General features: G+C 49.0%; 1 protein-coding gene across 2 annotated transcripts in view; it reads left to right on the top strand.

Annotated features, from left to right (window-relative positions):
• The window catches only part of ZMYM4 (zinc finger MYM-type containing 4), a 196,205-nt gene that overhangs the window by 35,051 nt on the left and 145,100 nt on the right, over nucleotides 1–16,054 (top strand). For both annotated transcript variants that reach the window (XM_088460608.1, XM_088460607.1), the window contains exon 3: nucleotides 11,584–11,645. In XM_088460608.1, coding sequence (XP_088316734.1) covers nucleotides 11,584–11,645 — 62 coding nt within the window. The remainder of the gene's footprint in view (nucleotides 1–11,583; nucleotides 11,646–16,054) is intronic.

Below are 16,054 nucleotides of genomic sequence, written 5' to 3'. Positions count from 1 at the left end.
CTGGTGGCTCCAGCTTGGCCCAGAAGACATTGGTACTCAAACATTCGGAGTCTCTCTCCATAGACACTCTGTTGCTGTTGCCTAAACGTCCGTCTCAGAGTCCTTACCTTTACCCGGACCTGGGTCGTCTGTCTTTGACGGCGTGGCACTTGGGACATCCCTCTTAACGTCCAAAGGGTTTTCCAGCTCTGTGGTCAGTACCATGCTCAGAGCACGTAAACCGGCCTCTGCTCGCATATTATCAGAGTGTGGCATACCTATTTTCAGTGGTGTCGTCCCAGGGGTTATGACCCTCTGGTATTTAAATTACATAGACTTTTTGCTTTCCTTCAAGCAGGTTTGGACCTTGGTTTCCACTTAGCCTCACTGAAGGTGCATATTTCGGTTCTCTTTTCGTTATAAGGGTTGCTCCTTTACTGGACATTCGTACTTTCCTGCAGGGTGTCCTGCCGAATCGGCCTCCCTTTGTCCCTCCTGTGGCTCCTTGGCATTTGGCTGTTGTCCTTAAGGCTCTCCAGAGCCCTCCATTTGAACCACTGGCCTCAGTGGATCTCAAATGGTTGCCAGTTAAGATTGTTCAATGGCCAGAAGGGTGTCAGACTTGGGGGCGCTCTACTGTCGCTCCCCATTTCCTATCTTTCACCAGGACAGGGCAGTGCTTCGGACTCGCCCTGGGTTCCTTCCTAAGGTGGTCTCTCTACTTTCCACATTAATGAGGAATTTATTTTTCCGGCCTTTAGCTCCCCAGACCTCTCGGCAGGTGAGGCCTCATTGGATGTGGTATGTGGTACGTGCTCTCAGGATTTCTGTGGACCGTACCAGTTCCCTTCGGAAATCAGACTCCTTGTTTGTCCTCTACGGTTTTCACAAGAACGGATGGCCAGCCAATAAACAGACATTGGCCAGGTGGATTCGTATGATATCATCTGAGGCTTACACTTAAGAGGGCCTTCCTGTACTGCCTTATGTTACTGCTCATTCTACTCTGTCTGTGTGTTCTTCGTGGGCAGCTCGCCGTGGTGCCCTCGGCTGTTCAGCTTTGTAAGACCACGTGGTCTTCTGTCCAGACCTTTTTAAGGGTCTTTGCATTTGATACATTTGCTTCTCAGGATGCTTCCTTCGGGCACTGGATTCTTCTGTCAGATCAGGAGCGTCCCCACCCTTGAAGGACTGCTTTGCGACATCCCCAAGGTCTCCCTGTGGAGCCTATGGACCCTGAAGAAGAAAATGAGAACTGGTAAGAACTTTTATCTCTCTTTATTTGAAGTCCATAGGGTCCACAGGGCACCCACCCTGACGCTCCTTGCTTCAGATGGGCTTCGCTCTGGTCACCGGTTTTCCGTCTCCTTATTTGTAAGAATCGGATTCTTCAGTGTTCCAGACTTTCTTCTCTTTTATCCTCCTCCGGCCTTTGGCTTGTTACGAGCTGAGGTGCCTCTGGCCCGGCGGCGGGGTGTAGGGAGAGGCCCAGTGCATCCTGGGAGAAAAAAAATTTTCTACTTCAGGGTCCATAGGGTATCCACAGGATACCTTGGGTATAGGTGTGACGTCAGTCGCAGGGCACCAAAGAGTTAAGCTTTCAGCCTCCCAGGATGCACTAGGTCCCCCTCCTATACCCCGCCCCCGGGCCAAGGCACCTCAGTTTAGTTTGGTGCCCGGCCGGAGTCGGGTGCACCTGTTGGAGTGGGGGCTAGAAGAGCCCCTGAAGCTTATTCTTCATGCAGCTGTGGCTGCACATCTGGATGAACAGCATGGACAGTCAGTCCTGACGTCCATGCTGTCTTCCCTACACCCCGCCGGTACCAGAACGCCGGTACTGATCCGGGGATGCTGGTGGGCGTCTGGGGTCACAGCTAGCGGTGACCCCAGATGCTCCGGACCACGGCCGGATTCAAGGGGGACAGAGGTAAGCAGCGGGGTCCCGCGGTGGGTCCCCGCTGATCACATGGTCCTAAGTCCCCAGGCAGGGGGCTCCCTGGGGACTGGCTGCAGCGTGGAGCCAGGCGACCAACCTGCGCTTCCACTACCCCCTGGGACAGCGGACCGCAGCAGAGCGGTAGCGCTGCGGCGTCCCAGGGGTTAAATGCATGCCAGGGGAGCGCGCCTTCCCTGTCTCACAGCCGGCGCCTCCCCCGCTGCACACAGCCCTCTCTGCATGCTGCCGACTGGTCCTGTGGCAGCGCTCCTCCCCCAGGCCAGCCTCCTCTCTGCTCCTCGGCGGCCATCTTCTCCAGAACGCATGGTGAACGCTGCTGGAAGCGCTGGACGGAAGCATCGTGGTCTGGGTCCCCCCGCATACCTCTCCTCCGCTGTGGTCAGGTCTGTGTATGCAGCGCTGTGTCCTACCAGGCCCTGTGTCTGTGTAGTTGAGTGATCAGCGCTGTTAGTGCAGGAATTGTTATTTTTCTGCATTGTATGTGACTGTGCTAGCGCTGCTGCCTGTAATCTTTTCTTCTCTAAACTGTCAGCTTTATTACTGTCCCTGTTCTTTCTGCTAAAGCCCTTGCGGTGCGGTGCTGCAGGGTGGTCTCTCGCCTATTTAATACTTAATTGGTGAGAGAGGTCACATACGTGGTGCCATCATGTCTGAAAGTGATTTTCCCCTCCGGCTACAGTGTACCACGTGCAAAGTACCGTTAGCGGAGGGGGAGGGTAGCGCGGAGGGCCTTTGCCGGCAGTGTTTGTCCATGGCGCGGCCTATTACGGTTACAGCACCGGTACAGGAGCCGCCCTGGGCTTGTTTCGCTCAGGCGTTAACAGCTTTAGTGGGCCAGTTAGCTCCGCAGCCCGCGTTTACTCCGATGGGTTTGTCCCAGCAGTCTGTGGTGTCGTCACCCATGCAGGGGTTCCCACGACAATTGGTGGTACCCCACAGTCTCCCTATTTCCCCGCTCCCGGGTTCTCAGGAGCCAGCGTGGGTTAACTCCCTGACGAGTTCTGTACAGCACTTGTCGGATGTGTTGCAAGGGGAGTCTGTGATGCGGTCTCATAAAAGGCCGGTGGCGTCTCTGTCCGCTCCTTATGAGGATGACGAAGGGACGTCTGATGATGGGGAGATTCTAGATCCTTACGATCAGGAACCTCTCCATACTAAGGACGCTGATGCTAAGTCCAAAGTATATATTCCTGGACTTATTCGGGCGGTCCGCACAGCCTTGGTGATTGAGGACGAAGTTCCCCCAGCGGCTAAATCTAAGTATGCCTTTTTCAAAGATGTGAAGGGCGATGCCACAGTCTTTCCTCTTTCGGGTCAGTTGGTGGACCATTTAGAGGAGGCGTGGAAACAACCTGGCAAAAGATACCAGCCGCAGAGACGCCTGGCGGTGGCTTATCCGTTCGCGGATAATTATTTTGCGAAGTGGGAATCCCCTCCACAGGTGGATTCTCACGTGACCCGTCTTGTCCGTAGTGCCACATTGCCGATGCCATCCATGTCCTCCCTTAAGGATGCTACGGACCGCAAGGTAGAAATCTGCCTGAAGTCCGCTTATTCCCTTGCTGGGGGGGCAGCACGGCCGGCTATGGCCATTTGCTGGGTTGCCAGAGCGATGGAGCGCTGGGCGGATTCATTAGAGGCTTCTTTTGAATCCGACTGTCCGGCCGATCAGGCGGAGTTGATTGGCAATCTCCGTGATTCGGCCACCTACATCAACGAGGCGGCTCTAGACATTAGTACTCTGGTGTCTAGAATTTCTTCAGCAGCGGTAGCTGCTCGTCGCACCTTGTGGCTGCGATCCTGGAAGGCGGACGCAGATTCCAAGAAAGGTCTGGAAGCGTTGCCGTTTACCGGAGAAGTTCTCTTCGGTCCGGATCTGGATAAGATTGTGGCCACGCTGGCGGCAGCCAAATCTGCCTGTCTCCCGTCGGCCGCTGCTCCTTCTGGTTCGGGACCATCGTCCTTTCGGTCATCTAGGGCCCAGGGCAGGCCCAAACCACAGTCGTTTCCTCGACAGGCTGGCCCTAAGAAATCGGTCAAGCCCCGGAAGCAGGCATGGAGTACCAGACGTCCGGCCCCCAAGCCAGATGGCAAGCCTGCGGCCTGACGGTCCGGGCCTCCCTTTGGGGGATCCCAGGGTGGGAGGCCGCCTGCTACAGTTCGCCCAGTGTTGGTCGACCACTACGACAGACACTTGGGTTCTGGAGGTGGTTTCCCACGGATACGCCCTCTCCTTCCGGCACAGACCCCCGGCTCGCTTCTTCACCACGGGTCTCCCATCAGACCGGAACAAGGCTACGGAGCTGCGGAAGGTATTGCACACTATGCTCCAGGCTGGAGTTATAGTGGCGGTTCCATTCTCCCAGAGGGGCCAGGGTTTCTATTCAAATCTATTTTTGGTACAGAAACCCAATGGGTCATATCGTCCGATTCTCAACCTCAAAGCACTCAACAAGTCTTTGCGGGTCCCGAAGTTTCGGATGGAGACCCTACGGTCCATCATTCTGGCGCTGGAACCTGGGGACTACTTGGTGTCATTGGACATACAGGACGCTTACCTGCATGTCCCTATTCTTTGGCGCCATCAACAGTTCCTCAGGTTTGCAATCAGCAGCGACCACTTCCAGTTTCGGGCGTTACCTTTTGGCCTGGCAACAGCACCACGTGTTTTCACCAAGGTGATGGCGGTCATGGCGGCTTCTCTGCGGCTGCAGGGAGTCCGCATGTTGCCGTATTTGGACGACCTGTTATTGGTGGCAGGATCTCCAGAGCTCCTGTTACGCCACTTGGACCTGACCATTGCACTGCTGCAACGGCACGGCTGGCTAATCAACTGGCAGAAGTCCACTCTAATCCCGTCTCGGAGGATTCTGCATCTTGGAGCCTTATTGGACTCGGGACAGCAAAGGATCTTCGTGACGGAGGACAAGATCTCTGCTTTACAGTCAAGGGTGCGCAGTTGTCTGCACAGCCGCCGGGTGTCCTTACACTCGGCGATGAGGTTACTGGGCTCCATGGTGTCGGTGTTCGACATGGTGGAATACGCCCAGTTTCACTCCAGACCTCTGCAGCACCTGATCCTGTCCAAGTGGAACGGGCTGACTCAGTCTCTGAAGTCCCAGACGATTGTGCTCACCCAGGAGGTTCGCCTGTCCCTTACGTGGTGGTTACAGACGACCCACCTCAACAAGGGACGTCCGTTCTGGGTTCCAAATTGGGTCCTGTTGACAACGGACGCCAGTCTTCGGGGCTGGGGAGCAGTTTCGGGTCCACACTTGTTCCAGGGCAGGTGGACGCCGACAGAAGCGGAGCTTCCAATAAATATCTTGGAACTCCGTGCGGTCTTCAATGCTCTCCAGCAGGCACAGCGGTTTCTCCAGGGTCGCCCGGTGCAGGTCCAGTCGGACAATGCTACCACCGTGGCCTACATAAACAGGCAAGGAGGAACTCGCAGTCGGGCGGCTCTCGTAGAGGTCTCTCGGATCCTGGTTTGGGCGGAGCGCAATCTTCCGGCCATATCAGCGGTCTTCATCCCGGGAGTGCTCAATTGGGAGGCGGACTTTCTAAGTCGCCAGGACGTTCATCCGGGGGAATGGTCTCTGCACCCGGACGTTTTTCAACTACTGGTGGACAGGTGGGGTCTTCCAGAAATCGACCTCATGGCGTCCCGGCACAACAACAAGTTGCCGGTGTACGGGTCTCGCACAAGAGACGAAGGGGCGTCTCTGGTGGATGCTCTGTCCGTCCGGTGGACGTTCCGGTTCGCATACCTGTTCCCTCCGGTCTCCCTTCTTCCACGGGTAATCCGGAAATTCAAACAGGAAGGAGGGACGCTCCTGTTGATAGCTCCCGCGTGGCCCAGACGGCACTGGTTCTCAGACCTTCAGGGTCTGTCCGTGGACATTCCTCTGCGGTTGCCGCTACGACCGGACCTTCTGTCTCAGGGTCCTTGCCTTCACCCGGACCTGACTCGGCTGTCTTTGACGGCGTGGCTGTTGAGACGGCCATGCTGAGGTCCCGGGGGTTTTCCAGCTCTGTGGTGCGTACCATGTTACGAGCTCGGAAACCGTCTTCCGCGAGGATATACCATCGCGTGTGGCATACGTTCTTCCAGTGGTGTCGACCGAGAGGTTATGCACCGCGGGAGTTTCGTCTGTCTCGGATTCTCGCCTTCCTGCAAGCGGGACTAGATCATGGGCTTCGCCTTGCTTCTTTGAAGGTACAGGTTTCGGCCCTATCTGTCTGGTTTCACCGTAGGATTGCTACAATCCCGGATGTGCGCACCTTTATGCAGGGTGTTCTCCGCATTCAGCCGCCCTTTGTTCCACCTGTGGCGCCTTGGGATTTGGCTGTGGTCCTGAGGGCTCTCCAAGGACCGCCGTTTGAACCACTGGGCTCAGTGGATCTTAAATGGCTAACAGCTAAGACTGTTTTCCTTCTGGCCATTGCTTCGGCCAGACGTGTTTCTGAGTTAGGGGCTCTTTCTTGTAGACCCCCTTTCTTGGTTTTTTATGGGAACAGGGCAGTGCTCCGCACTCGGCCCGAGTTTCTTCCCAAAGTTATTTCCCAGTTTCATATTAACGAGGAAATAGTTGTTCCGGCCTTTAACTCACCGGGTCTTTCCGTGGGTGAGGCCTCTTTGGATGTTGTGCGGGCCTTAAGGACTTATGTTGACCGCACTTCTTCGTTTAGGAAGTCGGACGCTTTGTTTGTCCTCTTTGGCTTCCGTAAAAAGGGTTGGCCTGCTTCAAAGCAAACTTTGGCAGCCTGGATCCGTATGGCTATTTCTGAAGCTTATCTTCATGAAGGCCTACCGGTCCCTCCTTCTCTGAAGGCTCATTCCACTAGGTCTGTGGGTCCTTCGTGGGCAGCTCGACGTGGTGCCTCGGCAGTTCAGATCTGCAAGGCTGCTACGTGGTCTTCTGTCCATACCTTCGTGAGGTATTACAGGTTTGACACCTTCGCCTCTCAGGATGCTTCCTTCGGGCGGCGGATTCTCCTTTCTGCACAGGAGCGTCCCCACCCTTAAAGGATACTGCTTTGGGACATCCCCAAGGTATCCTGTGGATACCCTATGGACCCTGAAGTAGAAAATATGAGATATGGTAAGAACTTACCCTTGTTATCTCTATTTCTACGAAGTCCATAGGGTTCCACAGGACTCCCGCCCTGTCGCACCTGTGCTGCAGATGGGCTTTGCTCTGGTCACCGGTTTTCCGTCTCCCTCTGGTGAGAATGTGATTCTTGTATGTGTCCAGATCTTTGTTCTCTCTCTTCCTTCTCCTCCTCCGGCCTATGGCTTGGTAACTAACTGAGGTGCCTTGGCCCGGGGGCGGGGTATAGGAGGGGGACCTAGTGCATCCTGGGAGGCTGAAAGCTTAACTCTTTGGTGCCCTGCGACTGACGTCACACCTATACCCAAGGTATCCTGTGGAACCCTATGGACTTCGTAGAAATAGAGATAACAAGGGTAAGTTCTTACCATATCTCATATTATCTGCGTGGTGCCCGGATGTCCTTGCCATTACCTAAACACCAAGGTCTCCCTGTGGAGCCTATGGACTTCGAAGAAAGAGCAATAACAGGTAAGTTCTTACCATATCTGTCATTTTTTGTTATATATAGTAACAATAAAGCCAAATCTCAATAGAGACGGTCATGTAATTTTGCACAATAAAAATCAAGTGTTGTAAAATGTCAATAAAGGAAATTACTAAAACCAAATTAAACATGGATATAAGTCATTTTAGGCTGAATTCAATTAGTTGCACATCCCGTACTGAGAAGTTGTGAAGTAAGAAAATAATTTACACGTGTTAATTTAACAAGTAATATTGTAATAATAATCCAAACGTCACTGGACTTTAGCCGCCTCGCCGAATATAACTTATCTGTGGGTTCCTTCAGCTCGGCTGCATGGTCAGCGTTCTGTTCCTCCTCGTGGGGAAGATTTTGGTTTTCCCATAGTAGCTTCTGTGCTATCTCCAGGTCTCCAGCTTCTTCTACGGCTCTCTAGCCGCAACAATACCACTGTGCTTCCATCGGCTCTCCAAGCCGCAGCACCCATTTCCTACTCCACCGGCTATTGATGCACCATCTGCACACTTGCCGCACCATCGGCTTCCAAAGCCTCTATCTACTATTAACTGTCTACCACCGGCTATTGCCGCACCATCTGCTCCCAAAGCCGCAGCATCTACTATTAACTGTCTGCCATCGGCTATTGCCACACCATCGGCACATTTGCCGCACCATCAGCTCCCAAAGCTGCAGCATCTACTATTAAACTAACTGCCATCGGCTATTGCCATCTGCACCCTTAATGTTATCATGCAAATTATGTGCTGCAGGCTTAAGTGAGGTGGATTTGATGCAAGATGGGTTATGTTGTAAGTGTCATACTCCACTAGGCCCATCAGACCCCCCAGCACATGTACAAAAGTCCCCTTGGGCTTCTTTCTCTTAAGTGCTGGCTACTATTGCCGACCGCTTAGCGGTTCCGGCTGTAGTTCCCCCTACGGGTTTACTGCGGCAGGCTCTAATTCCCCCTCTGGGTTTTGCCACAACAGGTTCAGGTGATACAGGTACCTCCTGTACCCCCACCATGGGTAGATGTTCTCTAACTCAGTACAGAGTCTGATGGCTACCTCTACTGCATTTCAAACTTTGTTGCAAGGTGAGAAGCCCCTACCCAGTAAGCCTTTTAAGCTATCAGAATCTGAGGTATTATCTGAGGAGGCAGAAGATGCCGATCTCTCTAACACTGACTCCCCTCTGGAGGAGTATGAGAGTCTGTCCAAAATTAATATTCCTGCCTTGGTACGAGCAGATCCATTTTACTAATAGAAGAGGACGAGCCAGCCCCTAAATCCAAGCACCCTCTGTTTAAACGACAGAAAGTGGCTTCAGCAGAATTCCCTCTATCGGATCATCTAGCTGAACACATGTTTGTAGCCTGGCAGACACCTGGTAAGAGGTTTCAGCCACAAAAACGTCCGACCTCCTGTGACTCATTGTTCAAAATTTGAAACCCCCCCCCCTGCGATGGACTCCCATGTTACGCGTTTAATTTTAAGCGCTACATTACCTATACCTGCAGTATCCACTTTGAAGGATCCTATGGATAGAAAGGTGGAATCTTGCCTGAAATCGATATACTCTCTTTCAGGAGCTGTTGCCCGTCTGACCATGGCTATTGCATGGGTGGCCAAGGCTATAGAGAGCTGGGCTGACGCACTTGACGACTCTTTTCCCTCAGAGGCTTCTAGGGATCATATGTCTTTTTGTTGCTCACATTTGAGATGCAGCGTCCTATATTGGAGAAGCGACATTTGATGCCAGTCTCCTAACCTCCAGAGTCTCGGCTGCAGCTGTGTCATTTACCACCAAAATCCCCGATCATACATCGGGGAGAAGCGGTGTCAGCGCCCCAGGGGCAGATGTATGAAGCTCTGGGAAGTGATACGCGACCAGCCAATCAACTCCCAAATGTAATTTTTCAAACTCTGCCTGTAACATGGCAGTTGGGAGCTGATTGGCTGGTACTTTATCACTCTGCACTTTCACTTCCCAGAGCTTCATACATCTGCCCCATAATCTCTTAAACGCTCTCTCACCACGGACTATTGATAAAAAATATATATACATAACCAATGCACCCTTTTTTCCATCCCCTTCCTTCCTTTGTTTTTTCTTCCATCTCCTCTCTATTGCTGCATGTCCTCCTTGCAGTTCACTCGTTTTATACAGTATTTAAAAATATATCATTTTTATTTATTTTTTTGCTTGAATTCTGTTTGAATAAAAAAACTGTCTATCTTCTCATAGATGGGTACATCTACATGCTAAGAATTACATTTAATTCAACACTCCCTCCCAATTTTTGTAATTTTAAAAAGGATGACTATACCATTACTAGTGCTAACCTGAAACTGTGCACTAAAAAGACAACAGATATTTTTTTTCCTAACCTTTATGAATAATAAATGAACCGGTCAATTCTAATGCGTGTTCTATTGCGTTTAATAGCTGAATATTTCTGACGCAGCACACTCTGCAGATAGACTATTAGCAAAGAATATAACTTTCACATCCTGGGCAATCTGTGTACCTTTAAAAGTATGGACCCTTGCTTCATCCAAAAGTTAAATATATGAAGCATGCTGTAGATGAGTAACTTTCTGCCTGTGCTTCTGGCACTCAGCATGTGCTTCAACAACACTCTAGCAGCAGGAGCTGATAATCACAGCCACAAGACCCCAGGAAGTAATCTGTATTATGTTAAAAAAGGAATTCCATCAAAATGGAATATTGATATTGAATTAGCCTTTAAACCTTTTCACAAAGATGGAAGCCGTTACATGGATTCACTACAGCTGCTCACCATCTAACACGTCAGTCTGAAGAGCCTCAAGCACTTTATTTGTAGTTTAGAAATAATTAGTTGTTTCCTCAGAATTTTTACAAATTCCCTATAGCATTTTTTTTTTAGTTGTACCTCTTTTATAAGTGTCCTATTACAGAATACTGGGGACAGTAGATAGAAGCCAATATGCTTCTTTTTAGGGCCTTGGGCGCATCTGCCTTTTCTTCAAATATGGGGCTGGGGAAAGCCTAACCTAATCTCTGGTTCACTGCCATTGGAATTGAGAGAATTTATTTTGTGAGAAGTACATGTACCTTTCAAGAAACACTTTATTCAGAAAGAAGCAACAAGTATATTCTGCTGTTCTATGACTTGGTCAGACATGATCACCAGATATTTCTTCCTACAGGTACTATGAGGAGAGTGATGCTGGGTGGTTCCTAGAGTTTAAAAATTGACATAATATTGCATGGTGTGAACTTATACAGGGAGTTCGAAAAAGTCCCTTCGCAATGACTATGTGCTACATGTGACAGACAGTGGCGACTCCAGAGGTGGAGCTGCAGCACAGTCCAAAATTCAGATAGGGGAGCCACCCTAAATGCTGCCAAATACTGGCAGTTGGTGTGGCTCCCCTATTTGAATTTTGCACTGTCACATACTTAGCACACAGTCACTGCAGAGGGACTTTCCGAACTACCTGTACTACTTCATAAGATCTGGTGATTGGTACACGATAATATTTTCTTTGCCTGGCTGCAGTATTGATGTTGTAAAAGGAAGTCTATTGCTGTAACTTTATTCCATTCCCCTAGGGGGAAGACTATATGTATACTCTTTACTGTGTATGCCTCATTACACTTCAATATGTATATGTTCATGTATGTGTGTATATATACTGTGTATGTATACATATACACAAAATGTAAAAGTGACTAAACCATTACTTTTTGTTTAGTTTTCTTATTAGAGTCTTTGACTCATTATACAATTTGACACCTAATCAGATGCCATATTTGGTGGCGTTGATCATTTAACAGGCCATAATGTGCAATATGGAGGGATGGACATGACTGGAAGGAAAGATCTCTGTGGTGTGTAGTTCTTCTCCAAAAAGATGATCAGCAGGATAGAATGCATGGACAGCATTTCTAAACCATATCTTTCTAATAGAACGTCAATGCTCGCGAGTGTGTAAATATATATTACGTGGCTTTTCTTTTTATTGATTGCATGCTACTTTTAGGAGCTGAATGTAATCTCTTCTCTCCAATATTTTCAGGTCCAATGGAGGAAACCTCACGAGCACAGTTAGCGGCACAAGCCCCAGATAGCAATTTTAGGGTAAGACCATAATCAATGTAAATGTGTGTGTAAAAAAACAAACATGTCTGTGTGTGTGTGTACATGACTAGAACTGTGGTATAATGTGATAGACATTTGATGCATGATAAGAGTCAGCCCATGGAAAGGAACCCCTAGTTTTGAAATACGTTTTGGTTTGTGTTCTAACCTGCCTAGTTACCAATCAGAAGTTTTATAAACACCCCCATTTCCTCTTTTGTGTAATCTGGGGGACACTGCACAGACTGTATTTAGAGAGGAGGCTCAGGAGAAGGCACTTAAATAGTTCAAACTATTGGAGCTGAAACTCCCCTCGTCCTTTCTGAGCCTTCCCACCTGCTGCACAGTTAAATTACTCTGAAATTAAAACAGAACAAATAAACAATTGGAAATTAAAACAAACACAATCATTTTGTTTAATAGAAATCTAGATCTATAGTTTTACTTCTCAAAGTAGCCCCCTTTTGCTGATATAACCGTCGAACACACTCATGGCATTCTTTCTACAATGGAAATCAAATATTGTTTTGGAAGTACTTCCCAAAGCTGTTGCAGAAGGTCCCACAAATGTGCTGCACTTGTAGTTTGCTTTTACTTTCACCCTTCTATCCAATTCATCTCAAACTGGTTTGATGGATTTCAAGTCTTTTTTTTTTTTTTTTGCCCTCAAAAGTAAAATTGTGTCATAGCTGGTTTCATTAAAATCTGTCTGCATGTTCAACCCTTGACCAACTAGGCATAAGCTAGAGGGAATTGCATGGTACTCAATGTTCGCAAATATAGCGCGTATTTTACCCGATAATTGGCAGTGGGGACTCAAACAAAAATAAAATAAACCAATGGGTCCCTCAGGACGTGCTCTGACCAATCAGCAGCGCTGTCCTGTAATAATCCGTTTCATGCTTCAAATGCAGAGGAAGGGGAGGAGAACATAGTGTGATCGCCCGCCCTCCCCTCACTCTCTGCTCCGAGCAGGATCCAGATCATCCAGCCTGCTGTGTGTGGCCGGGGGCTGTCACCGCCGGGCAGGGGATGAGGCCAGTTACATTACCGGAGAAAGCCGCGGTGCACTACAGGAGCCAGAGGACAGGAAGCTGATCATCCAGTCTGCTGTGTGTGGCCAGGGATGGTTACTGCCGGGCAAGGGAAAGAGGCTGGTGACATTACTGGGGAAAGCTGCGGTATCCCGTCTGTGATCAACAGGAGCCAGATGACTGACTGCGGAGGAAGCATGTGGAGGATGCGTGATTCATGCCCGCGGAACATGACTGTGGTAAGTGGCAGAACAAGAGGTGGGGTTGGTACAGTATGAGGCTGCCATGGGGCAGAAAAAAGTACACAGGGAATGGGTGGTGGAGGGCATGTAGCTGCTACTGGGAGGATACGGAGGACACAGACAGAATGTGTCAGGAATAGGAAAGGGGCACAGTCCTTACACTTACACAGTGGGCAGTGAGTGAGCAGGTAGTAATGTCTGTACACACAATGAGGCAAGCAGAGAATGACATGCACGGGGCAGTGTGATATCAGCGGGGTATAGCCAAAGCTGGGGTGTTATGTGTATATAATGACACAGTGGGTAATACAGGTCAGTGGTGCACTATATATGTTTTATTGTTGTGTTAACGGGGATAATACAGGTCTTTACAGATGATACAGAGTGGGTCAGTGTAGGTGGAGCTGTGTGTGTGTGTGTGTGTGTGTGTGTGTGTGTGTGTGTGTGTGTGTGTATGTATGTGTGTGTATGTATGTATGTATGTATGAATGAATATATATTTTTTTTATAGGTGGCACTCTTTCCCATATATAATGTAATTTCCTGGGTGCTCTCACTACAGCATAGGATACTGTGTCTAAGGTAGCCGAGGCACTCTCAGGACTTATATATATACAGCGATAACTTGTAAGTGTAACATGGGCTTATTAACTAAGTGGTCTCTTGTAAAAGCTTCTTGCCTGTGTGTTTAAGCCCGAAAGGAGCAATGCTTTTTATAGCAAAACAGTGTTTTCCTATTGCAAGCATTATCATTTTAACTTTTCTGCTTAAACATGCTGTGATAAACCCCACACACTGAGTAAACAGCCTTTTGACTACAAAAACCCTGCTTGATGAACCACGCAATTGTTTTTAGAACAGCTCTGGTGTAATGGGTGCCTGACGGCGCAATTTTCAGTTGTTGCTCCATTCGGGCACAAATAGCCGCGGATGCACACATTTCTGCTCGCACCCTCCTGAGGTGGCAAGCATAAATGTGTGACAAGTCCGTGATTTGGGCACGCTAACCAGGACTTTAGACTAGTTTAGCCGCATAAAACGCCTGTTTAGGCGCGACCTGTGCGATAAGGCATGGGCGCCCAAAAACAATTGATTAATGCACTCCGATCTCCCACCATTTTAGTCGGGAGATCGGTAAAACAAATGAGTCGCCCCCAAAGAGCTAAAATTTTGATTTATTGCTCCAAAGTAGTAGTCCACTGGCGGTGCTTCATGACCCAGGCAAGCCTCTGCTGAAGACCAATTATAAGTACGTAACCCATTAGTTGCTGTCTGAAAAAGTGGAATTTACATTATTTGCAGTTTTTGCAAACCTAAAAATTTTTAAATCTCTGGCAGTTTACCGTTACCCTTTGTACATTTTCAGCTTATTCACTGGCCTTGAATTGCTTTAACTTCAATAAAAACTGGAAAAATGGTTTGTTATGGTTTTGATAAAGTGGATTGATGTTTTTGTTTTACACTTTTCTTAACGACCTTAAACCTGACTTTTCAGGGGACCAAAAAAAAGGGTATCAAACTGAAGAGTTCAAAATCAGGGAAAGTCTACACCCACCCAACTTCAGTTAAAATAATAAACACAGCAGGCATACATATTTAAGGGCTGGTTCTGAGGATTTTGTAAATTATGGCATGTTGCACATGCACCAAAAGAAAGAAATCTGCTTATGAACCTGATGCATACACAGATGGAGATTGCTAGGGCGTATGGATTGATTCGCCTGTCAACGTACAGATGTGTCCTCATACATTCTTGCAGTAGTCGCAGTGCAACTCTGTTAGTGCCAGGCGTCTTTTGCCCAAAAATACGTTGCAGCTAGAATGTACCAGCAGTCTGTGCTGATTAATTTTATTTTCAGCTCTTGTATTTCTTTGTGGGACTGAGCCTTTGAATTTGTATATGAAGCGCTACGATGCAGCGGCCATAGATCTTACGGAGACTAGGCAAAATATTTTGCTTTGTGGGAAGTAATTCAGTGTTTACTCTCCTTGTGGGTTTCATTCCGTTCATACCAAGAGTTTGTGCTTTTATTCCACTCTGAGCCTAATGTCAGGTTCAGAATGGGATGAAAAGAATACAGAGTGGACCTATTAAAGATGAACCCTTTGAGATCTGTCATTCACAGCATGGAGATCTGTGAGCTTAGGTTGTTTTCGGACAGAAAAAACTATTTGTATGTTCTCAATAGGGATGTGCGCCGACCCGCGTGTTTTTGGTTTTGGATCTGTATCTCCTTCGTGTTTTGGATTTGGTTTTGGCAAAACAGCCCTTGCGCGTTTTTGGATCTGTTTTTTTTCTAAAAAAAAAAAAAAAATCATAGAAACAGCTAAAATCACATAATTGGGCCTGCTTTTGTTCCTACAGTATTATTAACCTCAATAACATTAATTTCTTCCTCAGGGTTCATACGGCTCCACAGGGAGACCTTGGGGTGTATTTGGTGGATGAGGACATCGGGCACCACGTAGTTAAAGCTTTAGCTCCCAGGATACATCGGTCCATCCCCCTATACCCAGCCCTCGAGCCAGAGGCACTTCAGTTTCGTTGGTGCCCGGCCGGAGTCTGGTCACCATTTACGCGGTGGGCTGCTCAGGCAGCCCTATAAGCTTTATTTTAGGTTTTGTTTTCTTTTATTATTCTGCTTCAGAGCGTGCAGCAGCAGACTGTTCATAGGACGTCTGCGCTGCCGCTCCGTCACCCCTCCGGCGCCGCAACGCCAGTTCCGGCTGGTGATCTCGGCGGATATCCCGGGGTCCCAGCTAGCCGGCCCTGCAGACAGACCCAGCCTGCAAGCTGGACGCAAGGGGACAGCTAAGGCACATGGGCAGCCTTACCTATGGTCTCAGGGGACAGGCCAGAGGTGCTGAGTGTGGACACCGTGATCCACCAGGGTACATATGGTGCAGGAGCCAGCGTCCCAGTGGGTAAACAATCAGCATGGGGAGGTCAGCTTCCCCGTTAAAGCGGCACCTCAGCTCAGGGGGCCATTCCTCTGAGAGCTTGCTTCCCCGAGCTGCTCTACTCCTCTGAGGTCTCCGGCGGCCATTTTCTTCCAGTGGCACAGTCGCAGCTCTCTCAGGGTAACGCAAGGTCCGGTCCCCCTACATACCTCTCCTGGAGTCAGCGTATGTA

Source organism: Taudactylus pleione, unplaced genomic scaffold (assembly GCF_031769625.1).
Source record: "Taudactylus pleione unplaced genomic scaffold, aTauple2 ptg000007l, whole genome shotgun sequence".
Lineage (NCBI taxonomy): Eukaryota > Metazoa > Chordata > Amphibia > Anura > Myobatrachidae > Taudactylus > Taudactylus pleione.
This window is presented reverse-complemented; position numbering and strand designations above follow the sequence as displayed.